The 27,348-nt window shown below is 41.9% G+C and overlaps 2 protein-coding genes across 2 annotated transcripts; one reads left to right on the forward strand and one right to left on the reverse strand.

Moving 5' to 3' along the window:
- The first annotated feature begins 3,539 nt into the window (after window positions 1-3,539).
- On the forward strand, window positions 3,540-27,178 carry abhd5b (abhydrolase domain containing 5, lysophosphatidic acid acyltransferase b). Its single transcript, XM_076986263.1, has 8 exons — window positions 3,540-3,757; window positions 24,166-24,238; window positions 24,529-24,614; window positions 24,818-25,244; window positions 25,585-25,739; window positions 25,908-26,019; window positions 26,198-26,384; window positions 26,465-27,178. Exons 2-8 carry the CDS (start codon window positions 24,168-24,170, stop codon window positions 26,597-26,599), a joined length of 1,173 nt encoding a protein of 390 aa, XP_076842378.1. The 5' UTR covers window positions 3,540-3,757; window positions 24,166-24,167; the 3' UTR covers window positions 26,600-27,178.
- LOC143486848 (uncharacterized) lies at window positions 10,896-16,506 on the reverse strand. The gene is made up of 8 exons (XM_076986285.1): window positions 16,379-16,506; window positions 15,813-15,878; window positions 15,417-15,699; window positions 15,191-15,327; window positions 13,046-13,328; window positions 12,814-12,950; window positions 11,780-11,875; window positions 10,896-11,013 (listed from the first exon to the last, which is right to left on the reverse strand). Exons 1-7 carry the CDS (start codon window positions 16,389-16,391, stop codon window positions 11,808-11,810), a joined length of 987 nt encoding a protein of 328 aa, XP_076842400.1. The 5' UTR covers window positions 16,392-16,506; the 3' UTR covers window positions 10,896-11,013; window positions 11,780-11,807.
- Window positions 27,179-27,348: the final 170 nt, after the last annotated feature.

The raw sequence follows: 27,348 nt of genomic DNA on the forward strand, positions 1-27,348 counted from the left end.
TCAAGTCTCAAGCAAAGACAGTCAACTCAAGTCAAGTCTCGAGTCAAGACAGGCAACCGTCAAGTCAAGTCCCAAGTCTGAAACTTGGAATTTCAAGTCCTTTCAAGTCTTTTTTTTTTACAGGCACCAACGTTTTACGAATGCTACGCTGATGCGTTTCTTTACTCGTTTTGTTGGTGTCCGCCAGCCAAAAGATGACAGATCATTTACATTTTATCTTCTCTTAATTACATAAATGTATGTTTCGTTACATCATTTTACACAAAAATAGCAAGCTTCATCGTAAGCAAGATGCTGTCATTACGAATGGTTATTCTAAACATTTGGATAAAATGTTTAAATATAGACTAATAAAAGGTTAGGGTTATTTTTTCATTGTTTTCTGTTATTGTGGGGTCACGGTGTACTATTGTTACCTGGAGATTCAGTGGGGTCACATATTCTGATGGCTGCCGTCAGAATTGGTGACCCCAGTTAAAAAGGCTCACCTGTACATCCCATTCATGATTTCTTTGTTGGCTGCAATGGTGAGGGGATGGTAAATCTTGTTTAAGTACATTTATGTAATTAAGAGACAATAAAATGTAAATATAAACATCTGTCATATTTTGGCTCGTGGACACCAACAAAACGAGTAAAGAAAGTGCGTTTGTGCCTCTGAACAGAAACTGTGAAATGGCGCCCCCTGTGGTCACAAAACTCGACGGTCACAGAATCTGGTGTAACACCGGTCTGCGTCAGAAGGACGGAAATGAAATTAATGGGGTGCACTTTATAAATATTAATATGCGTTTTAAAATTTAGATTTGGGGTAAAAAAAAATCAAGTCTTTGCAAGTAAACAGGTTCAAGTCCCAAGTTATTGGTGTAAAAGTCCAAGTCAAGTCTAAGTTTCTGAATATTTTTTCAAGTCAAGTCAAAAGTCTTAATATTAATAACTCGAGTCTGACTCGAGTCCAAGTCATGTAACTCGAGTCCCCACCTCTGCTAAGAACCTTCCCAGCACTGATGTGTCAGCACTGGGTTCTCCTCTCCGTGGATAATTATAATCCCCTGTATCTTGCCTGGGCATCCATCGGTTCCTTGGTTCAGATGCTGGGTGTGATGCAACATGACCTCCTTCACTTCTCGGTGTGAATTGCACTGGCGGCCGCCTTGAATGAGCAGCTGTTACCATTGGCATTGTGGCTTTTACGGACAGACGTTGTGTCTCACTTAGGCTTAGTAGCTTGTGATGTCTCTGGAAATCATCACCAGAGTTGAGGTTAGCAGCTGCTGAGGGAGTTAAGGCAGCCTTTACATCCTGCTCTGGGTCATCAGTGCTTGCGTCGGAATTAATATAAGCACGCTGTTCTTGAACATATTTCTTTGTTCTCTCAACTGAATGACAGAGTGACCCTTGGTCGACATTATAAACCCTAGTGAGCTCCCCCATAGCTGCCAAATCCACTGCCGATTCAAAAACATTAGCTTCGGCACAAGCAGCATCAGCCTCCTTCTCTTGCTGTATAGCCTCCAATGTGGCATCGAGACGCGTCTCCTCTACTTTCAGTTGAGCCTTTTTAAATTTAATATCAATTTCCCTCTGCGCATGCAATGCCCTTGCGGCTTCAGCTTTAGCTCGTGCTTCTATTGCAGCAAAGCTAGCTGCAGATCTTACAGAGTGCTTTGATGATTTTGTTATATTTGATGAGTGAGAACACCCCGATCTCGTTTCATACTTCTTTTCCCCTGTTGCCGACATCTTGACACTAGTAGATGTAGAACAGGCAGGATATCTTACTCACTGCTGTAGAAATCACAGAGGAGTCCGTCTTTTACTGTTCTGCCCTCATTAAAGAGTTCCCCTTCCTTAATTAGACAGACAGATGACTCCTACAACGCACCAGTTGGATTTGGGGAATTTATTCAAACCAACAGCATGCAAAGGGGAAAACTAATATAAAGAAGCAAAATAAGACACACAATCAGCAAAAAATATGTACTTACTACCATATCTAGTACATCTACTTCAAGCATAAAGCCTAGAACTAGCCTAGCAAGATACTAACTAACTTAACATATGAAATAGCGAGATGCTAAATGATCAACAACGGTTACTTCAATGAAATTACAAACTGTGCAGAAATATACACATCTTATGTTTATACATAAACATATCCATGAAAATACTGACAGACGATGCTTCTACCAGTGATTTCACACGACGATGAGTGCAAATATGTAAGCTGTTAAATCTTCCGTGTTCAAAACTGGTCTGACAAAACAAAACTAACGGTCACATTCTATATACACCTAGTGGCAAGAAAGGTAAATAACACATAGAATACTTTACAATGAACCCAGTCCAGAACACATATATTTTACCTTTATTTACTTGTTACCTTTTAAACCATATATTTTACCTTTTAAACCAAACCAAAAAAATTGCTATTTAATTTAGCATCGACCAAACACCATTAGTTCATCACAATTTGGAATTATACAAATGTGCAGAAATTTTGTTGTAACAGGTATTCTGCTTTACCTTTAATTGAGCCGGCTCGGAAGAACTAACGGTATTTTAGAAGACGTGTTCCAAAAATCTATCTCCTCCCATCACGTCGGAAGGTCACCAATTGTGGGCTTTAAACTTCTATCAACCACTTTAGCCCAGCGCGTTCGTTTGATGGAAAGGAGATAGCAGGAACAACCATACCAAAATTATAGCAATACCAAAAAGGCCTTTATTAAAACAGAGATATCTCTGGGGATCTCACACATTCTAACATTTACATCAGAGAGACCCGACAAGTGTGTGTGCATGCAGTCTTTATATACTATTTTCTCCACCCCTAAAACGCTCAGATTTTTGTGACGGTGGCGGGTAGGAGCAAGGATGAGACACGAATCCTGCTTTGCAGCCAACGTCACTGCTTTATTCAAGTTGCGTTGCGCAATACGCGCACAGAAAACACAAACTCACACACACATGCAACGTGCAAACTAAAGACAACGACAAGCACACGACACTGCGCGAACGCACATTAAATAGACAAACTACATGAGCCCCGAGTGATTACGAGACGGGCCACAGGTGAGACGGATGAACACACGCAGACACAACCACACCCACGAGGAGCCACAGACGCAGACGGAAAGACGCAGACGACGTAGACACACGCCCACAGGGAGGGGTCCGGAGCTGTTCCGTGACAATTTTCTTCTATACCTTACATGGTATTGTTATTCAAGCAAACATGACTTCTCTATTTGTGTTCCTCTCCAAACAGACATCACTTGTCCATATGTTTCCTGTCACTCCTGCTTGAGTAATCATCTTCTCGTTTAAACTCCTTACACAGCATGATTTCGCAAGGCCCTCCTTAGGGTTCACAGCTCGGACACATCTAAAACAGTAGTTACATTTAATTCCTATATTATGTTTAAAGTGTAAGCAAAATATATTGTTGCTAATGCTAGTGCTAAGCAAAAACCCAAAAATCACAACACCTCACAAAGCTTTACTCTACAGAGGGGCACCAGGCAGGGCTGCCCACTATCACCCTCACTTTTCGTTCTCTTCATTGAGCCATTAGCAGCAGCAATTCGCCAAAATGCAAATATTACAGGAATTAACACAGGAACCACAAATCATAAGATAAGTCTCTACGCAGATGATGTATTACTTTTCCTGCAGAACACACAAGCTTCTCTTCCGAATACAATCAAACTTATAGACAGCTTCTCTTCTATAACAGAATACTCCATCAACTGGGGTAAGTCAACAGTTTTGCCTATAAATTGTAGATTCCAGAACACGACCACCACTCCACTACAATCAGGTAATATTAGATATTTAGGCATACATGTCTCTGCTAAACTTTTAGAATTAGTAGTTAAATCATATCCCTCTATTAAAAACAATAGAAGATGATCTCACACGCTGGAACGCTATACCTATATCACTCATAGGGAGAGTCGCTACCATTAAAATGATGGTTCTACCCAAAGTCAATTATTTATTCTCACTAATCCCAAATAAACCCTCTGCCGCTTGGTTTAAATCCTTAGACTCAAACATCTCAAAATTCCTATGGAAAAACAAGCCATCAAGAATAAGTCTAAAAACCTTGCAAAAGCAAAAACTCAATGGTGGCTTAGAACTACCAAATTTTTATCAATATTTCTTAGCCAATAGATTACAGTACATTTTAAAATGGAACAAATACGACTTAATAGACAGCCCATGGTTGGACCAAGAACAAGCATTCTGCGGGAAATTAAAACTCTCAGACCTCCCTTACATTAGCCCTAATATTAAGCGTCAGGACTGTTTTAAAAGCCTCAGTATAAATACTTCACTGACAGCCTGGTGGGAATTCCTTAAATTAACTCGGTCTCCACTCATCCCATGCAAACACCCATTTGGAACAATCCAGACATCTGTCAGAACAAGAAAGTATTACATTTCACATCATGGCATGATAAAGGAATAAAAAATTTAGAACATATTTGTGACGGCGAGGTGAAGGAGGCAGGCACCACGCCGTTGACGGTGAACACACAACGTTTATTGGCACAATGTGAAGCTCCGGGTGGAGCACGAGCAGCACGACAGACACACTCACGCAGACACGAAACTTTAGACAAAGACGAGCACAAGACACCGCGTTAACGCACATTAAATAGGTGAATTACACAGACCCACGTGACCTCGAGACAAGGCACAGGTGTAACCACGAACACGGTCACAAACAACCCACACCCACAGAAGTACAAACATGGACATAACGACACGCAGACAACATAGCGGCACGCCCACAGGGAAGGGTCCGGAGCTGTTCCGTAACAATATTATTAAAAATGGAAACTTTGTCACATTTCAGGAACTTATATCAGAGTATGGTATAAATAACAGTAGATTTCTTGAATATCAACAATTTAAATCCATCATTCAACAGAGATTTAACCGCAATCAACTGAATTTAGAAATATCAGCATGGGTAACTGAATTTTTAAATCTAGATACTCCTAAATTATTATCAAAACTGTATAAATTATTATTAAAATTTGATGATTCAATATCCCTTAATAGCCAAATGGGAACTAGATCTATCTATTAATCCAGATCAACATTTTTGAACAGACGTATGCACAAACATTTTCAAAATAAGTAAAAGTCCCAACTTACAACTTATACAATACAAATTCCTTCATAGAACACATTATACAGGACAAAGGATGTTCCAAATGGGCCTACCACAGTCAAACATATGCACCCACTGTACAGGCAATGTAATTGATCACTATATGCATGCTATATGGGACTGTAGGCCTGTCCAGGAATTCTGGCAGAAGGTATGTGTAGACTTGTCCACGTGGTTTAAATGCTACATCCCAACGTCACCCAGACTGTGCATCCTAGGAGACGTCAGTGAACTGGCTATAGAGGCAAACACATCACACATAGTTCTTACTGCTCTATGCATCGCCAAGAAAACCATTCTTATCAATTGGAATGCAAAAAAGGACCTGCATATTACTCATTACAAAAATTTATTACTCGATCACATCTGTCTGGAGAGAATGTCTGCTTCCTCTAAAGACCAGTTTGAAATATTTTACTCTCTTTGGTTCCCACTGATCAGTTCCATTAGCTAGTCGGGGAGGCTGGCTGGGGCCACGACTCCCGGATGGCCGGTTGGTGGCTGGCGGGTTGACTCTGGGGGGGACTGCTCATGCCGGCCACTTTCTGGGCTGGGGGGCCGGGGCTGCCGACCTGGGATGTTTGTGTGTTTGTCCTGGCGGGCGGTGGGGGGGGGGTCCTTGGATTGCGCTGCCTCTGGGCTCTGGGGTGCGGGGCCAGGGGTGCGGGGGGAGCAGGTGCTGGCCCCAAGGGGGGTGGCTGGCCTCCCCTGCGGGGCCAGGTGGCGGGGCCCGGTGCCTGGGGCCACCCGACCCCGTGCTGGGGCCCTGCCCGCACGGGGTAGCCTGTGCCGCTGCGGGCGCACTGCTGGGGGGGGTGGGTATGTAGGCCTTGTGTCGGGGCGTCGGGTCTGGGCCTTGGGGCTCTGAGGGGCGTGGCTGGTGGGGGTGGGGCGGTGGCTGTCGGGGGTGTCTGGGGCGGGCCGGGGGCGCTGGGTTCTGGACTCAGGCCAGCTTGTCTTCAATCCTGTGGATGTCTGCTGTCGTTTGATGTGCGATTGGTATGGCTGTGGGTGCTTACATAGGTGTGTTGTGTATATGGGACAAGGTGTGTGGGTGTATATGTGGGTGGAGATATATAAGAGATGAATGTGTGGGTGTATATGTATGCGATAGAGAATATGTGTTTAGGTGTATGTGGATGTCCAGACCGGCTGTTCTCTGTGGTGGGGGCGGTGGGGATCTGGGCTTGGATGCGGTGACGGAGGGAGCTCCCCGCCCGGTCTCCCCGGGTCGACCGCTCCCTGCCTCGAGTCGGTGGGGCACAGTGGTGGACGAAGTACACCAATTATGTACTTGAGTAAAAGTACAGTTACCTTGCATTGAATATTACTCAAGTAAAAGTAAAAGTATTCACCTCAATTTTTTACTTGAGTAGAAGTACAAAAGTATCTGCTTTCAAAAATACTTAAGTATTAAAAGTAAAAGTAAAAACCTTTTTTTTCTTAGCGTCACATCAAAACCCCTAGGCCTACTCGATCAAAAAGTGAACAGGAAACAGTGCCTTACATTTGCCTAGCAAACACAAAATACACAAAACTAGCCTATATTATCCTCACAACATTCATCTCCAAACTTTATCCATATTAATAATTCACACTAGAAAGGTAGACAAGTGGACAAACCGTTTAATATGAAAACATAATTCACCACCAAACAGTAATTTCGAACCGGCCACTTCAGTCCTAACTTGGGGGACTTTTTCTAAGGTTCTATGTTGTCCACCACATGGCGGGACAGGGAAGCTAGAAGCTACTGAACTCATAATATTAAACTTGGCCGAATAATTAATATAATAATAATCAGAGTTGCCAACTCTCACGCAATGAGCGTGAGACACACGCATTGACTGTCTTTACCAGAGACCGTTTTCACTCGCACTACACTTCACATACATCCGATTTCTCACACTGAAAAAAAATCTAGTTTATTTACCTCTGATCTACATCTATGATTCAATGAGTTACTAGTTCGCTGTGGCGCCAACCACTGGCGATCGATCGTGACATAATACTTAATTTGTGTCCAACAATTTACACTCGCTGCCACCCCCACCCCCCGCCAACATTTTACACACATGCCGCCGCCCCGCCCCCCAAGCCTGATAATAATTTTAATAATAATTTTAATAATTTTGCTTCGCTCATATTTACTTGCCTTCGCCTCCCTCACAGGAATAAATTGCGAAGTTCGCTTCGCTTGGCCAAATTCGCGTGTATGTGTCCCCGGCTTTAAGGTTTGATGTGGGAGTCTCCTGTGTTAAACTGGCGCTTAGCATCTCCACAGATTGCAATTCGGGTACTAGCACACTGCTTTGGATAAAAGCATCTGTTAAATGTAGTGTACTTCAATGTGATATAATTAACCGGGGTATATAAACCTACTAATCTAATGGTGAACTTACTTCGATGTGTTTTTTCAAGTTTGACAGCGAGTTCATAAATGATGACAGCGATGTGTTCTTCGGAATGCATAGGAGGAATATGAATAATTCTTCTTTTCGAGGAATACAAACACTTCGGCTAAATAAGGCCAGGGGTGTTGGGGGAAGACATCTGTTGCAGCCATGTCAGATACTCAGCCATTTAGCGTACAAATCTTAATCTCTTACTGAGCGCTGATTGGTTATAGTCTGTGACATGGTACACTTTTACCTTTCGGTATTTTATTAAACGTTGATTTAAAAATGAAAAAGGAACGAGATGTTTCTGTAAATGTAACGAAGTGAAAAGTACAAATTTTCGCTTTGAAATGTAGTGAAGTAAAAGTATAAAGTCTTACCAAATAAAAGTACTTGAGTAAAGTACAGATACATGGAAATGTTACTTAAGTACAGTAACAAATTACATTTACTTAGTTACTGTCCACCACTGGTGGGGCAGTGAAGCTCGGTGCTCAATGAGCCAGCTAGCTGGCTCTCCTCTTCCAGAGGACCATTTCCTCTGGACCTACGCATTTCCACCCACCCACTCCCCACACATATACACGCACGCACACAGTCCTTATACATTTAGGATCCTGGGGGGCAGGCGTGTAACCAGAGGTTGACGAGGTGGGCCTGCTGCCATGGTTCACCCGTCTCCTCACCACTGTCTGTCCCTCAGTTTTTTACTGCACCTTAGACATTGAGGGCCTTTGAGGGGACGGTGTGGACGAACACTGGCCAGTGGGCCGGGGCTTTGTCCACGTTGGTCCCAACACCTGTCCCCTCAATTTTAACAGCACCATAGTATCACACACTACCACACATACATATACACCAACACCTACACACAACACAGCACTGGGGGTGGAGGGGTGGGAAGGCCTTCCTTCACCCATTTCCTGCTCCCTGCCGGGGCGGGGGTGGGTCGCAGGCACGGGGCCGGGCTGGTGGCGTCCTGGAAACTACTACCGATCCTTGCTGGTCCAGCCATTTGCCCCCGCCGCGGAGGGTGTGTTGGTTTGGAGGTATGTGTGTCTTTGTCCTATCTTTTTATACAGGTAGGTGAATGAGTACATGTTGGGGGGAACATATGGGTATGTGTGTATATATTGGGGTGTATGTGTGGGTATATCCTGGGGGAGGCTCTGTTTCCTCTGGTTCCCCGGGACCTGCACTCCTTGGCTGTGGGGGCGCGGTCCGGGGTTCTCACTCTCCCGCCTGTGGGGGCGGGCATGCGAGGGTCACTGGGAAGTGCTGCCCTGGGGCTCCACAGCCAAGGGCGGGTGGGATTCCCGGGTCTTTCTCTGCTTACCTCTGGCCTCTGGGGGAATGTTGTCGCAGCTTTCTATCCTTGCTGGTAAGTACATTCCGTACATTTATCCTATGTTGCACAACTAGGTTACACATAAACACACACTCACACATACATCACGTCATTTGTGCTAAATGTCTTGGGTACACTTTCTGCTTTACTTTGCTGTGGTCATTCGAGCTGGTTGTGTTTATATATATATATATATATATATATATATATATATATATATATATATATATATATATAAATTATATAATTTTTTCTCCTGCCCTTCTGTCTTTTCCCTTTTTATTCTTTCTCTCCCCCTCTTTTCTTGGTCCACCTAACCCCAATAATTATCACTTTGCATATTGTTATATTTGTTATAATTGTCATTTGAACTGTACATAAAAACAAAGTTGTCCTCCAAAGATGGGGGGAGGGGGGGGGTGGAGGTGGGCCATTAAAAAAAAAAAAAGCAAATAAAAACACAGAGCGCTCTTGAGAGAATACACAAAAGCCTCACTACCCTACTCTGTAGCTTTGGGTGCAGGTCTCTGAAACACATTTTTCCACCTGTACTTTATAGTATGATCTGAGTATAAGCCCCCACCTTTGCTACTCTGCGATGGAATCTCCCTATGTCTGAAAATTTGTCTGCCTATTTCTCAAAATAGACTACATGTCAGCCACTCTGCCCCCAGTGCACTTGATCTGACCTTCCTACTGTTTTGCATTTTGTTCTCTGGCTCCATCTCGCAGATGCTGACGACCTGTTTTCAACTTAAAACATATTCTGTGAACTAGCACAGTTATTAACACATTCTGTGGAACATCCTGTTTGTCTTTTCCAGAGAGCACACTAATATGCTGCTTAACTCTTGTAATGCCCCCCAAAATGAATATGAATATACTTTTCTATCTTAATGCACCTTATGCAACATTCATATCTAGCTTTAATATCAAGTTTACTGGTAAGGAAAATATATTGTTGCTAATGTTACTGCTAAGCAAAAACCCATTATCTCAACAGTTTCTTCAAGTTTGAAGGTGAATTTTTGAAGGCCAATAGTTCACACTCTTTAGGAGTAGGCACTTCATCATATAGGAATTGTCTTTCACTCTGGAAAACGCAAACATTGTCTCTAGGTAGAGCCAGGGGTGGTCTCCTTCCTCACCCTCATCGCCACAATCACTCGATGTCCCAGAACTTACTGGGAAAATCCAAAAAACTAAAACAATGGAACCAAAAACTTGTCAAAATGCATACGAAAATAAGTTTCAAATTATATTTAAAAAATATACTTTTGATATATTTTTTTCTGTTTTGCATTCATAACATATACATTCTGCTCTTGATGCTAAGAATTTTGCCTGCAGATTTACTTTTGCTTCTGTGGAACTTTTGAAACAAAAATCACTCCATACGCGTTCCTCGGAAGTGGAATATGTAAACAACACGCACGAGGGCATCAAAGGAATTAACTGAAACTAGCTAGCGGTGGTACACTAACGCTAGCTAGCGTTGTCACAGCGACCGAAATTATCATACAGTTAAGCCCACCCACTAAGAGGGAAGATATGATTGGTCAATCTTACTGTCATTTGAAACTGGTATTGCGCTGAATTATAACTGCCTGGCCCTCTGTAAACAAACAGCGGGACCACCAATCACCACCATTCTAGGGAGGCATCACAGTGCTGATAGGGGGAGACACAGGCTCACAGACTTCCACTTAACCCCTCACCTTCCAACACAGATTGAATAGACACGGTTGAATAATTTATTTGCTTATATTTTTTGTAATTGTCTAGATGTTGTCAAACTGTAAATAGATTTTTAAAAATTGGATAAATTTTATTATATATATTTATGTTTTAAGAATATTTAGGCCCTCTGAGAGGGCGTAGAGGGCCCTGACGGTTCCCCACTGCTGGAGTTAGATATAGATATAGCAGGGTACATGACACAGAGGTAGACATGTGCAGATGGCAGTATGAGGGTTTTTATTAGACAACACAGTCTGGACTGAAGATGCCGGAATAGCGTAGAGGAACTGCAGACCCTACACATAATAGGATCCTTGCTCTCTAATCCCGAGCAGTACCTAAAGGGAAACCCAAAGAGAAGAAATGATTAACTAGCCAAGTCAAACCAGAAAGATACAAATGGGGATTATAATGCTCAGCAGTGGCGTGTACAGACATTTTGGGGGGCAAGTGCTCAGGGGGGGGAAATGTGCACTTTTTAGCGCACGTGGAACACTTCATTATTAAAAAATTACACGCACATGTTGAATGAAATTTGACTTTTATTTGTAACATTCTCTAAATGCGAGTTTTCAGTGGAAAAAAGTCATACCACCAACTGATAAAATCCATATCCAATATTAACTATATACAGTCATTGTTAAAGCTCCTTTACTTTTTTTATTTTCAGCCTCTCCTTTCTTGGCATTGTGCTGCAATTAGTAAATCAATATAGGCCTACAATTAACACAGTAAAAGACCGTAAAGTAGGAGAAGGAGTTATAGGCTACTGAGTGTTGTCATTACAGGAATGCAGATGGGCATTTTTCACGGGTAATGGGGAACTTCCCGTTTCTTCTTTCACAAATGAATGTGTTAATTTATGTTGCCTAACAAAACCTATACAACAGAAAACGTTCAGCTTAACACATAGATTTGCAAACTACCTTAATAATTTGTATGTGGTCGTCCTCACGTTATCTATCATTGATTTGGGCTAGAGCAAATAGTTTATCAGGTGTCGGCTAAAAATAGTGCTGTATGAGACATTTTACTGCACAACAAAATGATTTCACGTTGGGCTTATAGGGCAAACGGTACGATTTTATTTGATGTGTATGTTACCTGGCTGGTGGGGCACGGGAGAAGAAGTCTATCTGTGCTGGCTTTGCTGAAGATGCTTCCTTCCACTTGCTGAACTGAACTGCTGCTGTAGCGCATCTGGTGTTAAAGGAAGAGAGAGGTCGGGTGTGTGAGGTGGTGGCTCATTTCAGGGCATTGTTTTTAAATCGCTCAGGTTTTCAAAAGATAAATTCAAACTGACCTCAGTAAAATGTTAATAATATTAATTTGTTTTTAAACCGAAGTTTCAAAAGGGCACTTTCGTTGATAAAGGGCAGAGTTGGTGGTAGTAGGGGTGTGCTGCCGTCAGACCAAGTGTGATGCTAACTAGAGATGGCAAAGGACGTGCAGTAATGCTTCGGTTACCCGCAGTGTCTGTTCTGGAGAATCAGAGGGCTAACATTTCAACTGAGTGAGGCATTTAAATTGCACTTTATATGGTTGTCCACTTACTCAAGATGCGATTGAATGGCCAAGGAAGATAGAGTCCAAATTTGACTGCTAACTGCCAACATTTGCTAATAAACATCAGAAGTCAACAGAATCCCAAGCAGCCTTCATAAATATATACCCATAAACCTCTGTCAACCCACACATAATACATCCAGGTGTTAATAATTACACCTCACTGTAAGAGTGAATAAAAGCTTCTCCTTTAAGGGCAGCGATGTACTGTAGGTTGAGCAGGTTGAGTGACATATGTGCACATGTAACTTATTTACAATGGCTCTTATTGTTGCTGCTGAACTCCAGTGTTTGTTAGTACTGATGTTAGCAGCTTTTTTCTAAACTAAAGAAGCAAAATTGGGATTCCAAACTTTTTGTCAAATCAACTGGGTGGTGGGGGGGGGGGGGGTGTATGTGAAAAATCATGTACGCTTTTTTAGCTATTCCCCTTCAATTTCACTGGCACCAAAAATGAGACAAGGAAATGTTTCGGTCTTGGTCCAGTAAGTAGCCTACTGCTAACAATCAAATTGCTGCCATGTTGGTATTGGATGTTGGTAGGCAATCCTAAAGTCCCCTCACATTCTTACCTGCAAACACCTTTACCTCACACAGTGTGAGTATTTTTCTTTTTCCAGGAATGATAATGTTAACAAATCGTCCTTTAACGGGGGCAAACTTGTACGTTCCTGTCCCACCACGCGGGAGGGATTCAATGGTGGCAGCTCTGTAGATGCAATCAAAACAGATGGTGAAAGGGTGATTGAGCACTTTCAGGAGGGCCTTAAATACTCAAATGTATGCGAATGAAAAGTCTCTTACAGACGATTGTTGTTGCCATTATTCTCAAGGCTGTTGCCAATGCGAATCTCAGCTCCATTAATCCGCTCTTCACAACAATCACCACGGTTGGTGATGGTTACCATGCCTACTCTGTAGGTGCCAGGCAACTCCACCCTCCACCAGGGATCTCTCTCAGGGTCAGTGTGAGTGCATGAATCTTGCATATAATCTGAATTACTGTTGCCATCAACAGCATTCATAGCCTCTCCTAAGTAATTGTATGTAGATGATTGCACTGCTTTGGCTCCAAATGCAACATTTTCTGTTCAGGAAAATGAAGAAATATTAGTGCTGGAAATACACCTCAGAGTGACTTAGGTCAACATCTGTGCTTCTGCTTTATGTCACACCCAGGGTTCCCACAGGTCCTTGAAATCCTTGAAAGTTTGTGAATCTGAAAAAATAAGTTCAAGGCCCTGGAAAGTTTTTGAAAACAGGCATAAAAGACAACCGTCCTTGAAGGTCCTTGAATATTTTAGGACTGACACGAACATAGGAGCGTAACCCTATTTTGGTTCGTGTGAAAAGCCAAACTTTTTGAAGGCAATCGAGTCACACAGTCGTGTTGACATCCAGTCTCAACACATTAACTAGTGCATCCACCCGCTCGCGGTTTTTCTGCATATTAACTAACCAGCAGCTATTTGATCACTGGTGAAGACGGTCCATTACGGTTCTCCTTCCCGGTGTTACCTAGCCGGGATGGTGCTTCTCAGAGGCTAGCTTGCCAAGATACTGACAGTTAGCCCTCTTGTGTGAGCTTTGAGAGGGTGTTTTCCTCTTGAGAACTACTCCATATATTTTATCACCTGTTTCCACTACAAGACATGTAGTCTTCCTCGTAGTCATATTAAATAATCCCATACAGGACTTGCCGTTTTCTCCCAACTTTTGTTGTGGTAATTTTGCAGGCTAGCACGGCGAGCAGGAGCTCTAAACAAGAGACGTGACGGACCATGAGGTGCCGTACGCTTCTGCCAGCTAATATAAAACTTAGTTTAGATTATCTGCCAGATAATATAAACTAAAATCGATTTCATATCAGTCCACAAGACTTATAAATGAACTGAAAAAAAACATGAAAACGAAGGGTATCATCTATAATTTCAGAACGTTTTAGTTAGTTTTCTAGACATGTTTCAGTGAACGAAAATGTTTTTTCAATATCAGTTTTCGTTTTTTTGTTTGATTTCGTTAACGATTATAAGCTTGGCTCATACACACTGGTGCAGGCAAGATTTTAAAGGAGAAATCTGGCTAAACCACTACAGAAACATGACGGACATCCAGACAGGTGCATTGCATGGTACAATTAAAGCTGCACTTTTGTGAAACTGATGCCCTCTCGGGTGGAAAAATGTAATAGCATGAAACTGAAAATCAACATGAAATCATTCTGTAATGTGGGTTATGCTGCATTACATTTCCTTTAATTTTAATGAAGTTAAATTAGTTAGACCTCTTATGTGAGCATATTCAATTTATATTAGGTTAAGTTTAAACTGTAAGAGTGGCTGGTCAATCTGATGGTTTATGTAGGTTGCTCTCATCAGTATCATAGCCAAACAGTTTGGTTAGGAAGCAGTACTGTTCTGAAACTAGCATTTAGTATGAATATCCATTGCTTTGAACAATTGCCTACATCACCACAGAGAACTGATACCAAACTAATATCACTTGGCACACCATAGCTGGGTTGAACATTTAACATGTTAGCAAAGTATCTTTAATCGTGGTTGCATTTATGATAGAAGACAAATGTTAGCACTCAAAATGATCTGAGCACAATGGCTAGCTTTATATATCAAACAGGACAGACTGCAAAAAACCCCACAATTAACAAAGTAATCTTTAAAATAAATGAGGTTTTAACAATACTGCTTTTAATTAAAGGAACATACACTATAAAGATGAATTCCTCATATTTAATCTGACTAGAGTTGGGTATTTTTTTATTACATTTTTGGTACCGGTGCTAATTATACTTAAAAAAATTTGTGTATAATATCTGAACACATATTTGAAAAATAAATAAATAAAAAGAAGTTTGAATATGTTTTCATTTCAAAGGTTTAGATGTAGGCACAATTGGTGCACAATTCTAATGTCCCCTCACATTCTTACCTGAAAACACCTTTACCTCACACAGTGTGAGTATTTTTCCTCTTCCAGGAATGACAATGTTAACAAATCGTCCTTTAACGGGGGCAAACTTGTACGTTCCTGTCGCACCACGCGGGAGGGATTCAATGGTGGCAGCTCTGTAGATGCAATCAAAACAGAGATGGTGATTGAGCACTTTCAGGAGGGCCTTAAATACTCAAATGTATGCGAATGAAAAGTCTCTCACAGATGATTGTTGTTGCCATTATTCTCAAGGCTGTTGCCAATGCGAATCTGAGCTCCATTGATCCGCTCTTCACAACAATCACCACGGTTGGTGATGGTTACCATGTCTACTCTGTAGGTGCCAGGCAATTCCACCCTCCACCAGGGATTTCTCTCAGGGTCAGTGTGAGTGCATGAACCTTGCATATAATCTGAATTACTGTTGCCATCAACAGCATTCATAGCCTCTCCTAAGTAATTGTATGTAGACGATTGCACTGCTTTGGCTCCAAATGCAACATTTTCTGTTCAGGAAAATGAAGAAATATTAGTGCTGGAAAAATACCTCAGAGTGACTTAGGAAACAACATGCAGAGAATAAGGAGGTATTCATTACTGGGATATAGCTTATATCTACCTCTGGAAGCACAAAGTCCAGGAAGAAAGACAAGGAACAAAACCACAGTTGCACTCATCTCTATGTCTGAGATAAAAAAAAAAAAGTGAAACATTAAAAAAATGTTAGTTTGCATGTTCGTGTGTGTGTGTGTGTGTGTGTGTGTGTTAGACAGAGACAGATAAAGAGCATCGTCATAACGTTGTAAATGTGCACACTTACTATAAATAAAAACGAAACAATAAACAAACATTTCAAAACACATTCTACCTGCTGTATTCCAAAGTATCGTATACTTTTGGTCTGGGGGCCGCATACAACTTAATCGGATCTCAAGGGCACCAGACCATTAAACACATTGCAAAATTACATGGAACTAACAATAAGTCTACTTTTTCTTCATGTAGTAGTGCAAAGAAGTAAATTATAAAAATCTTTATATGAAACGAATTATCCTTTTACTAAATATATTATGAACAATTTTACTATTACTTTTTAGGAAAAGTATGTGCAATTTCAACAAGACTTTTACTCAGATAAACATTTATTAAGGGTATGTTTGACACCCCTGGTATAGATGGACTCACCAATGTGCCTCATATGGTCTTTCACTGCTGCAGATCTCTGTGCTTCTAGCAGGACTTTTATCTGTCAGTTACACCAGACACCATCATGCCCAAAATCATGCAGCGTCTGTGGAAATGAATTGTTCATTTTCTTGCATGTCATTTGAGATCATAATCTTTCTGTTATCAGTGTTGCAATGTATTTTGTCACAGTGTTTAGATATTGAAAACATAACTCCAGTAGGCCAAGTGGTCGTGTGTGTGTGTGTGTGTGAATATGCAGACATGTATAAAGTATTAGAGACCCATACTTGAGTAAAAGTACAAGTGACTTGAGTAGAAGTTGAAGTGTTCTTTAAAAACTTTACTTGAGTGGAAGTACAAAGTGTTCAGCATTTTTTGTACTTAAGTATTGCAAGTAGTTTATTCTAAAATTTATTACTCAAGTACTGAAAGTAAAAAGTACAAGTATTGTGTTTTGTATTAATTTTAAAAAGCAGTCAGTTAGATTATCATTTTTTTATATACAAATTTTTTTATATTACAAATCAAAGCTGTCAAAGGCCACAAATACAAGTGTTCTGTATGTAAAAACAAGTAGCAACTTCAAAAACACTTCGTACACAAAAAACAGATAACCTATGTCCCGCTACTTCGTAGGTTAGATGCAGAAGTACAAGTGATTCTTAATTTATCTGAGAAAACGAGGTGTATTTTGGATGTAAAATCCAACAATCAGGTTCTAAGGGTGAGCCTACTGCCCTGCGTTTACCCTCAATAAATGCCCTTACCCTATAAAAACACTACACTATAAAATGGGCAAATTATTAATCAGCACGAAAAGATTATTGTACTATTGTACCTTATTCATGATCATTCATGTTTACACTGCTATTGTTGCACTGCTATTTAATATGTATACTGTTTTCATATTATTATGTGACCACTTTAAAGCACACTGTAATGCCCTTAGACTATGTATACAGTGTATACTCGTTTTTCTGTATATTGTGTATTGTGTGCAAGTTATATGTAAAATATCTGTAAACTGTTAGCGCACGGGACACACGAACAGCCGGAAACAAATTCCTTGTGTGTGCGAACACACTTGGCCAATAAACCTGATTCTGATTCTGATTCATATGTGTATTTGCATAAATATGTAAATTAAGCTGAAGGCGCTGAAAAATGTTGAAAATGGACCTTGAAAGTGCCGTACAAGTGCATGAATTCCGCCTAATTTCGCATGCACAAAAATCGAGAGGTGCACGACCTCGCGACGCAACCAACGCGCGTGGGCGGAGCCACCGCGATTGCGTCATTTTGCCGCGCGGGCCCTTGCGCCAGTCGCGACCAGACACCGTTTATATATACGGTCTATGGAAGGCCGTTTTAACATAAAATGGACTTCGTCTGATTATCTGTAATTACATTCTGGATATCTAAATATTAGTTTTGACTAGTAACAATTACAATTTGACGATCCGGAATGACAAATCAAGATATCTACATTTACATTCTACCTAAGAAGAACAATTCAAGATATCTTTAATTTCATTTTGACGGATCAAAATGGCTTTTAAGATATCTAAAATGACGTCACTGGATTCGTCATTTTAAGAGTCACACATCCGTAATTCAGCCTCCATTGTCACGGTACGGCGGCCTCCTACCGGTCGCCTCCGTCCACAGCGGTTGTTGTTGTTGTATTGTTGCGTTGTGTGCGTCACTCAGGGGGGTGGAGCCCGTGATCCGTTTCACCTGAGGGTCGTTTGTTTGTCTATATATGTCTTGTCTTTGTACCAGTTGACCGCTGGTCATTATATCCTTATTTCGGATCATGTCATGGGTTTTTGGTTTGTGCACTTTCTATATTAAACCATCCTTTTTCCCCCGAGACTTGGCGAGATCGCTTCCATTTTATTTCGCTCACCCTGCCGTCACATCCATACAAATCAACGGTGAATATTATGCAATTTATACTAGTCAGAATGTAATTGGAGATATCTCAAATTGACATTTTGCCTAGTTAAAATATAGAGATATCTTAAATTAAATATACAGATATCCGTAATGTAGTTACAGATATCTGTAATGTTAGTGGGGTGAAGCCCATTTTATGGTAAAACGGCCTGCCATATATGGTCTCTGGTCACGACACGTCAAGTGAACCTAGATTACGAGGCTCAAGTGTTGAGTGAAGGTAGCAGCAGAGGAGGGACGCGACCGGAGCATGCAGTTTTCTCATGAGACAGTCTGATCACTTGACCCGGTGACAGCGCCATCTAACATGTTTATAATTGTAACGAAGTAAAAGCATCAAACTAATGGAAAATATGTGGTGAAGTAAAAGTGGAAGAAAAAAACAATACTCCAGTAAAGTACAGATACAGAATTTTAGTACTTAAGTACAGTAGTGAAGTAGTTCTACTTTGTTACTATACATCTCTGTATATATGTGTGTGTATGTGTGTGTGACCTCCTCCTCAACCTGTCAAAGTAACAAGGAATACTGGAAAATAAAGGTATTTAATTCAATACAAATACAAAGTCTCTGTATCTGTACCTGCCTCCTGCCACAGCTGTAATGGAGAGATTTGCAGCATACTGTGGTTTTGAAAGAAAACTAGAGAATTAATTACTTATCACTTATACACTCGTAAACGTGTACGCTTACTGATACACTCGTACACACTTATCCAGTCGCATCCACTTGTAGGAGTGGTGAGATGTGTTCCCGTGGGGGATGCAGGATCTGGTGCTCCTCCATAAAACCATGGGGGGCAACAAATGGTGGGTTACCTCAAGAGGTTCCCATAGCAATGGGATAAAACTGACCATTTGTATTTTTGTTATATCAGTGTGTTTGTGTGGCATGTTTAGTCTCATTTTGCAGCATGTTGTGTAGTGAGAAAGGTTATGCTACAGGGTAAGAGTTACATCCCTCACTGAGAAAGTTTGTTGACTTTATCCCAAAGGTGAAGGTCCTGTGTGGAAATGCAATCTGTATGCAAATCTATTACTACATGTGAATGTAAATGTTGAATCAACCTGATTTCCATTGGGTAACCTGATTTTTGTAGTTGCTGTCCCTTTGATATGCTAGAGGTATAAAAGGGAAATAATTTTGGGTGTGGGGTATAAAGGGAGAGGATTGTGGGTTTCGGGTAAAAAGGGAGAGGATTGTGTGTGTAGTGTTTAAAGGGAGATGATTGTGGGTGCAGGGTATAAAGGGAGAGGATTGTGGGTGTCGGGTATAAAGGGAGAGGATTGTGGGTGTAGTGTAAAAAGGGAGAGGATTGTGGGTGTAGGATATAAAGGGAGAGGGTTGTGGGTGTAGGGTTTAAAGGGAAATGTTTGTGTGTGTGTGTGTGTGTGTGTGTGTGTGTGTGTGTGTGTGTGTGTGTGTGTGTGTGTAGGGTTTAAAGGGAGAGGATTGTGGGTGTAGGATATAAAGGGAGAGGATTGTGGGTGTCGGTTATAAAGGGAGAGAATTGTGGGTGTAGGGTCTCTTCTTCCTCTTGACTCCTTGCAACTTGCATACACTTAAACACTTATATACTCTTATACACTCGCATATGCTTATACACTCATATACACTTACACACTCTTATACTCGTATAGACTCTTATAATAATAATAATAATCTTTATTTATATAGCACCTTTCATACATACATGCAACTCAAAGTGCTTTACAGTATAAATAAAAGAAACATAAAAAGAAGACAAAAAGAAAATGTTAAAGAAATTAAAGTAAAATAACATAAAATGTAAAAAGTAAAGTAAACAATATAATAAAAAAGTAAAGTAAATAAAACTAATTAAGATAAGTAAATATAAGAAGATAAAAATAAAATATTAAAATTAAAGGTAAAAAGAAATAATTAAATAAAGTGACAAATTATAAAATAATAGACTAGAATTTCTTAACTAAAAGCAGATCTAAACAGAAAAGTTTTGAGACTGTTCTTGAAACTATTCAGGGATGAAATGCATCTGAGCTCTTCAGGAAGAGAATTCCAGAGCTTTGGGCCATAGTGGCTAAAAGCACCCTCGCCAATCTTTAATCGGCATCTAGGAATCACCAGCAGATTACTGTTTGAAGACCTCAGAGACCTGACTGGAACATATCTAACCATCATTTCACTGAGGTAAAGAGGGGCAAGACCATGAAGACATTTAAAAACCATGACTAGAACCTTAAAATCTATCCTAAAGCTGACAGGTAACCAGTGCAGTGAGTGGAGTGCAGGTGTAATATGATCTCTCTTTCTCCTGCGGGTCAGAACCCTTGCAGCCGCGTTCTGAACTCGCTGTAGGTGCGAAATAGAGCTCTTTGGAAGAGCAGATAGAACAGCGTTACAATAATCTAGCCTTGATGTGATAAATGCATGGACAAGTTTTTCACTGTCAGCAGGAGTGAGCATATCCCGGACCTTAGCAATGTTTCGAAGGTGAAAATAAGCTGTCTTGCATGTAGTCATGATGTGTGATTTGAAGCTGAGCTCATTATCAAAGGTGACGCCCAGGTTCTTAACACATTGTCTGGCATTCAGATTCATTTTATTTAAATAGGTCTGGACATCATTCCTTTGTGAATCACTGCCAAGAACAAGAACCTCTGTCTTCTGTTTATTTAATTGCAGAAAATTGTCAGACATCCATGTCTGTATATCATCTATGCAGTCAAACAGTGAGCAAATTGATTTTAGGGCCTTAGGTTCTAGAGAAATGTAAAGTTGAGTGTCATCTGCATATTGATGATAACTAATACCATGTTTATTAATGATATGTGGTAGCGGAAGCATATATAGGTTGAATAGTAACGGCCCAAGTCCTCTTATACACTCACATACACTTATACACTTGTATACTCTTATACACTCATATACACTTACACACTCGTATAAATGTATAAACTCATATACACTTATACAGTCAAATACTCTTATACACTCATATATACTTATATACTCATACTCTTATACACTCATATGCACACAGAGTAACACAGTAGCTGTATATTTCTTTCGTTAGGAAGCATAAGTACAAATTTCTAGTCCCACGTTCATTTAGCCATAACCTGATGCTCTTGGGGTCATTTAAAATCATTATTGGTGTAATATTGCAGTATGGTACAGTCAAATAGCACAAGATATCAAAAGTATCTTTGATAATTTGCATATTGCTAAATATTGTGTAAAAATAAGAACTCTGCATCTGGGTAATGAACACGTACAGGAAGAAAGTGGAGTTCCCAAGAGGCAACTCAGGCAGCAAAGAGGGCATTGGAGCATAGAGATGTTGTAGGGCAGGTGCAAAATGGTAGGGCAGGACTAGGGTCAGGTGATACATGGAGGGCATTCAGCAAGGCCACATCTCCTGAGAGAAGACGAATGGTGACTGGTTTTATTCGAGAGCAGGAGGAGGAAGTAAGACGGGCAAAAGCTGCAGGACAGAGTAAGCAGGGTCAGTGGATGAAATGGGAAAGTGTAGAGAAGAGGAGAATCACCTGGCGAGAGTTGTGGGCATTGGATGCGAGTCGTATAAAGTTTCTTGTGGGAGCTACTTATGATGTGCTTCCAACTCCACAAAACCTTGGGCAGTGGTTAGGTGAGGATCCAACTTGTAAGCTATGTGCAGGAAGTGGTACATTGAAGCACATCCTGTCGGCATGCAAGGTGAGTTTGTCACAGGGACGTTATACATGGAGGCATAATCAGGTACTTAAATCACTGGCAGGTGCACTTGATAAGAAGCGGTTGGAAGTTAGTGGCATGCCAGTTGCTAGTTCCAATAGAGTAATTAGGTTTGTGTGTGAGGGGCAGCATAGCAAGGAGCCAGCACAGGTTTCAAAAGTTGGCGATAAGTGGGCTGATGCAAGAGATTGGAAACTGTTGGTTGATGTAGGCTGTAAATTGCAGGTTCCAGAGTGTATTGTTGTCACAAACTTGAGGCCAGATGTTGTGTTGTACTCTGAAAGTAAGAGGATAGTGTATTTCATAGAGCTAACTGTTCCATTTGAGGACGAAGTTGATGCAGCATATGAAAGGAAAAGGTTGAAGTATGCAGGTTTGGTGGCTGAGGTAAGAGGGCAGGGCTGGCGAGCATATATTAGACCTGTAGAGGTAGGGGCTAGGGGTTTCGTGGCGAAGTCTGCCACAAGACTACTGGCTGAGTTTGGATTTAGAGGCTGTGTGATGAGAGCAGTGGTAAAGGAGTTGTCAGAGGTAGCTGAGAGATCTAGTCAGTGGGTGTGGCTAAGAAGGGCTGAGGGTAGGTGGGGTAAGGATAGTACTTGAAGAGATAAATTGTTTGGTGGGTGTGATGTTGAGATATGGGTAGGATTGTCACTTGGCTTTTCCGATAGCCGTCGGGTGGCAGGGTTGTTGGTAATTTTGCGATGGGCTACATTGTGAGCTTGGAGGGGGGTGGGTCTGGGACGCCAGACTCCACTGATGAGCCTTCTGGAGGTGTTGGGGGCTCAATTCATCGAAACACCAACGAAGGGAGGTGCCTTCCTGATGACCCCAAGGAAAAGCTTGCAAGGTATTGTGTGTGTCCATGTCACTTTGTTTTGAAGGTCAGTCCAGGTTTGTTTGGTGGTCTGAGTACTTGGCAGTTGAGGCAATGGACCATGAACATAGTGCGCTGTGCTTCTGGATCCTTGTCGAGCCAGTATCAGATTGTAGCTGCTGCTGTGTTCTGTTCAAGCAACTAGTGTGTGCATAGGGTGTGTGAAATCTATCTTGTCCAGTATTGTGTAGGTATTATTAGATCATGGTTGTTGGTTGGTTAATACATCCTAGCCAAGCCTGTTGCATGACTCCGGATGTTAGGTGCAGGATTTATCATCTTCCTGTTTTATGTTACCTAGACAAGTCATACCTCAGAAAAAAACATGTAAGAGGAAACACACCCAAGGAAATGAAATAGCAGAATAGCTTCTCTTTGAGGTATTAAAACATATGATTTGGTATTAATAAACATGATTTGGTATTAGTGAACATGATTTGTGGTTTACCTAAATGTAAAAACAAAAGTAAATGTGCCATATTTTTGTCAATTGTGATTTTTCACCCCAATCGAAATTTGTCCTCCGCTTTTTACCCATCTGTGCAGTTAAAACACACACACACACTAGTGATTACTAGGGGGCTGTGGATCACACGTGCCCAGAGCGGTGGGCAGCAGTTGGGGTTAGGTGCCTTGCACAAGGGCACCTCAGTCATGGCCTCAGGTCTGGGAATCGATCCCACGACCCTCCGGTCACAAGGCCAGTTCCCTACCACCAGGCCATGACTGCCCCCATGGAGATACTTATGTGTATCTCCACTGGTTTTTCTTTATTTTCTTTTCTTTATATTTTTGCACATTCAGATAAGTGCTATATTAGCCCAGTCAGCTACCAAACTCCGAACTGCTGAGTCCTGAAGGGTAAGACGAGAGGACCGTGAGGAGTGCAGCTGTAGCCCTGGAGGACATATTTAATGAATACAGGAGGATCTTGTCATAAAGATGGAGAATAGGATGTCTACCACCATTTCTGTAGTGCACTTACAGACTATAATGATAAAACAACAGTAACATTTTTATTAATTATATCTATAACCTTAAGATTTCCCGACTTATTGTACCCGCCATTATAGCTTAACTGACTCCGATCAGAAATGTGTGGATAATGAGCTCAGCTGTTGTAGTGCAGTGGACCTTTGACTTACAGAGAGTGGGTGAGAGGTACATCTGTTGTCTACCATGATCCGCCTCTTTCCACATTGTAATACGTTTTCAATAATGCTCCAGCAGTGATGACAGCACAGCCAGGCTATGGGCAGACCTGCTCTGCAGACCTGCAGAGTTTCACAACAAACAACCAGAGGTAAGGAAGGTGTGTGTGTGTGTGTGTGTGTGTGTGTGTGTATGGGAGTGTTCTGGTGTGCTTGTGTTCCAACACTGTAAGATGTAGCTGTTATTAAACGACTCTTGTGTTATAATAATTATATTACACGGCATTGAATGCTGAAATTTTTTGTAACAGATTTTGAAAATTAGTTGTGCATAAAAATGTGTGTGTGTGTATGTGTGTGTGTGTGTGTGTGTGTGTGTGTGTGTGTGTGTGTGTGTGTGTGTGTGTGTGTGTGTGTGTGTGTGTGTGTGTGTGTGTGTTAGGTCCTCATGGTCCTCTGCATGGCTCCCATCCTGGTGCCCCACTTCACCCTCCCGTCTTAAACATGCAGAGGACCGAATCCTTCAGCGTAAGTCTCTCTGCTTTTGTGGGTTTTCGTCTACTCACTACTTGTCCAGCATATGTGTGATTGCATCCAGTGACTCCAGAGGAGGGGATTCTGTAATACTTCAGTACTGTAGATCAGTGCTCAGGAAAACCCCAAAACCACATGATGATGCACAGAATGAAACATACTGCCAATGTAAGCTCACCACTTATTCTTATTGTCAGCTGTCCAAATGCAGTTTACTCAAGGACATGTGCCTATCTCCAACGGCAACTACATCTGGACTCTTGGCTTCAATGAAACTAAGAACTTAGGAGACCCTCGCGCCCGACCAGCCTCACAGGCGTCCAGGGACGGGGGCTCCGAGGTCCCTTTGGTGCTGCTGCATGGGTTCGGTGGTGGAGTGGGACTGTGGGTGAAGAACCTGACTGCCTTGGCCCAGAGCAAGAGACCCGTGTACGCCCTGGACCTCTTAGGCTTCGGCCGTAGCAGCCGACCAATCGCACGCAGCCACTCCCAGGAAGCAGAAGAGCAATTCGTCCAATCGCTGGAGGAGTGGAGGGAGGCAGTGGGGGTGGAGCTTATGATTCTGTTGGGCCACAATCTGGGCGGGTATGTCTCTGTGGCCTACACGCTGATATATCCCCACAGGTTAGTGAGGTTGATTTTTTTCTAATGCCATTGCACTTGCATGCAGTGTTATTGTGCAATTAATGTAGCATTACAAAGCTTTCGATACTGTTGTAATACAGTCCATTGTTGTAATGTTGTTAAGGCTCTGCTGTTAACTGGCACTGTTCAAAAGACAACTGAATGCTGACCACATTTAATATGCTTACTATATGTAAAGAAGCAGGCTTAGAATTGGTCCGAATGGTATTTCGGTCTGTTAACCTCCCATTGACTTCTGTATGTTTTCCATCATGCCTCCTGTGTGTGTGTGTGTGTGTGTGTGTGTGTGTGTGTGTGTGTGTGTCTTTGCTTGCTGCAGGGTGAAGCACATTGTGCTGGTGGAGCCATGGGGTTTCCCAGAAAGGCCTGATGTCCTGGGGTCAGAGGGCCAGGTCCCCATGTGGATCAAAGCTCTGGGCACTGCTCTGAATCCTTTCAACCCTCTCGCTCTGCTCAGAGTGGCCGGCCCTCTGGGTAAGGACACAGCTCTGAGACGTCCTGCAAGCCCCGTAGAGTCCTAAGGATGTTCAGACACAGTAACTGAGGGACAGAGGAATGCATTAAACACAGCTTATGCCATAACACTGGCTTAATCAACATGAGGCCTTATTTTCATTCTCTCTCTCTCTCTCTCTCTCTCAGGTCCTTTATTGCTGCAAGCTCTCAGGTCAGACTTCAAGCAGAAATACTCCTCTCTGTTCCAGGATGACACAGTGCTTGACTACATTTACCATCTAAATGTCCAGACACCCAGGTACCCAAACATGTTTTATCCAGTTAGACTTAGACAGCAGTATTTGCTGTTTGTGCTAACACAAAGTCTAATTTTATTGCAATGGCACAAACCCTGTTTAAAATTCTTGCATAGCATACGAGCACCCTCAAATACCGAGACTTAGTCACATACCTGTTTAAAACTTTTATTTTGGAAGTGGTGAGACTGCATTTAAGAGCATGACAATCCCATATGGATGGCCCCGACGACCCATGATGCAACGCGTGGGAATGATCGATCCCATGATTCCTATCTCCATTATCTGCGGGTCCCGTTCCTGCATCGATGGCCAATCAGGACAAGCTATTAGAGAGATGAGGCCCAATTCACGGACAGACATTATTGTGAGTGCGTTGGTAGTGCCTGAAAGTGCTGTGTGTTTTTACAGGACATCAACAAGGTTTCCATTCTCGATTTGTCTTAGGTCATCAGAGGGGCGGGCCACTACGTGTTTGCAGACCAATCAGAGGACTTCAACCAAGCTGTGCTAGAGATATGCGGCGATGTCAGGGATGGAGAGGAAACAGCAGAGGGCAGGAAGGAAAATAAGAAAGAGTGATCCCAGATCATGCCCCTCCATGATCCCAGATCATGCCCATCCTTGATCTCAGATCATGCCCTTCCGTGATCCCAGATCATGCCCCTCCGTGATCCCAGATCATGCCCTTCTGTGATCCCAGATCATGCCCCTCCGTGATCCCAGATCATGCCCCTCCGTGATCCCAGATCATGCCCTTCTGTGATCCCAGGTCATGCATGCATCTCTGTATAACTGAAGTATAACTGTGATGAGTTAATACAGCTGTATTAATCAATACACTAAATGAATGCTTTAATCAATAAATAACATGAGTCATAGGCTCCTTGTTGTGATGTTCTGCGGATCTTTGTGAAATGTATTGAATTAGCCTACTTTCTGTGTCGTGGTATCTGCAATAGTGGCATTCTTGTGCCAGGATGCTTTCTTAGAGCTGTTTTTCCCTCAGAAGATGCAAGAATGAAGAAACAGTCCAGGAAAACAGGGTGAGAGGGCGCAAGAATTGAGAAACAAGCCAGCACTGCCCGTGGGACGTCTGCTTGGCAGTGGTGGTACTGGGCTACATCTTTAATCTCAATAAGAAGGAGCTGTAGCCTATGGATTATTGCATATTAAATGACATAAACGCAGCTGTACTGAAGCAAATACAATATATACACACACACACCTGTTCCTCTCACACACTCCTATGCCTTGTTTGAGCTCTTCTGTTCTCTCCTCAGGACTTCCTCTAGTGACCCAGAACATGGCTGTTTCATGTCACCATGGCA

Source organism: Brachyhypopomus gauderio, chromosome 2 (genome assembly GCF_052324685.1).
Source record: "Brachyhypopomus gauderio isolate BG-103 chromosome 2, BGAUD_0.2, whole genome shotgun sequence".
In the NCBI taxonomy this organism is placed as follows: Eukaryota; Metazoa; Chordata; class Actinopteri; order Gymnotiformes; family Hypopomidae; genus Brachyhypopomus; species Brachyhypopomus gauderio.

Bases quoted from the DNA above. Each gene is read 5' to 3' on its own strand.
- LOC143486848 (XM_076986285.1), bottom strand. The intron at 15,700-15,812 runs GTAGATATAAGC...TTTCCTGAACAG, and splicing joins TGGACTTTGTGCTTCCAGAG to AAAATGTTGCATTTGGAGCC. The intron at 11,876-12,813 runs GTAAGAATGTGA...CTTTAACACCAG, and splicing joins TGAGGTAAAGGTGTTTGCAG to ATGCGCTACAGCAGCAGTTC.
- abhd5b (XM_076986263.1), top strand. From the start codon at position 24,168: ATGACAGCACAGCCAGGCTATGGGCAGACCTGCTCTGCAGACCTGCAG. The intron at 25,245-25,584 runs GTTAGTGAGGTT...TGCTTGCTGCAG, and splicing joins ACGCTGATATATCCCCACAG to GGTGAAGCACATTGTGCTGG. The intron at 26,020-26,197 runs GTACCCAAACAT...TTATTTTGGAAG, and splicing joins CTAAATGTCCAGACACCCAG to TGGTGAGACTGCATTTAAGA.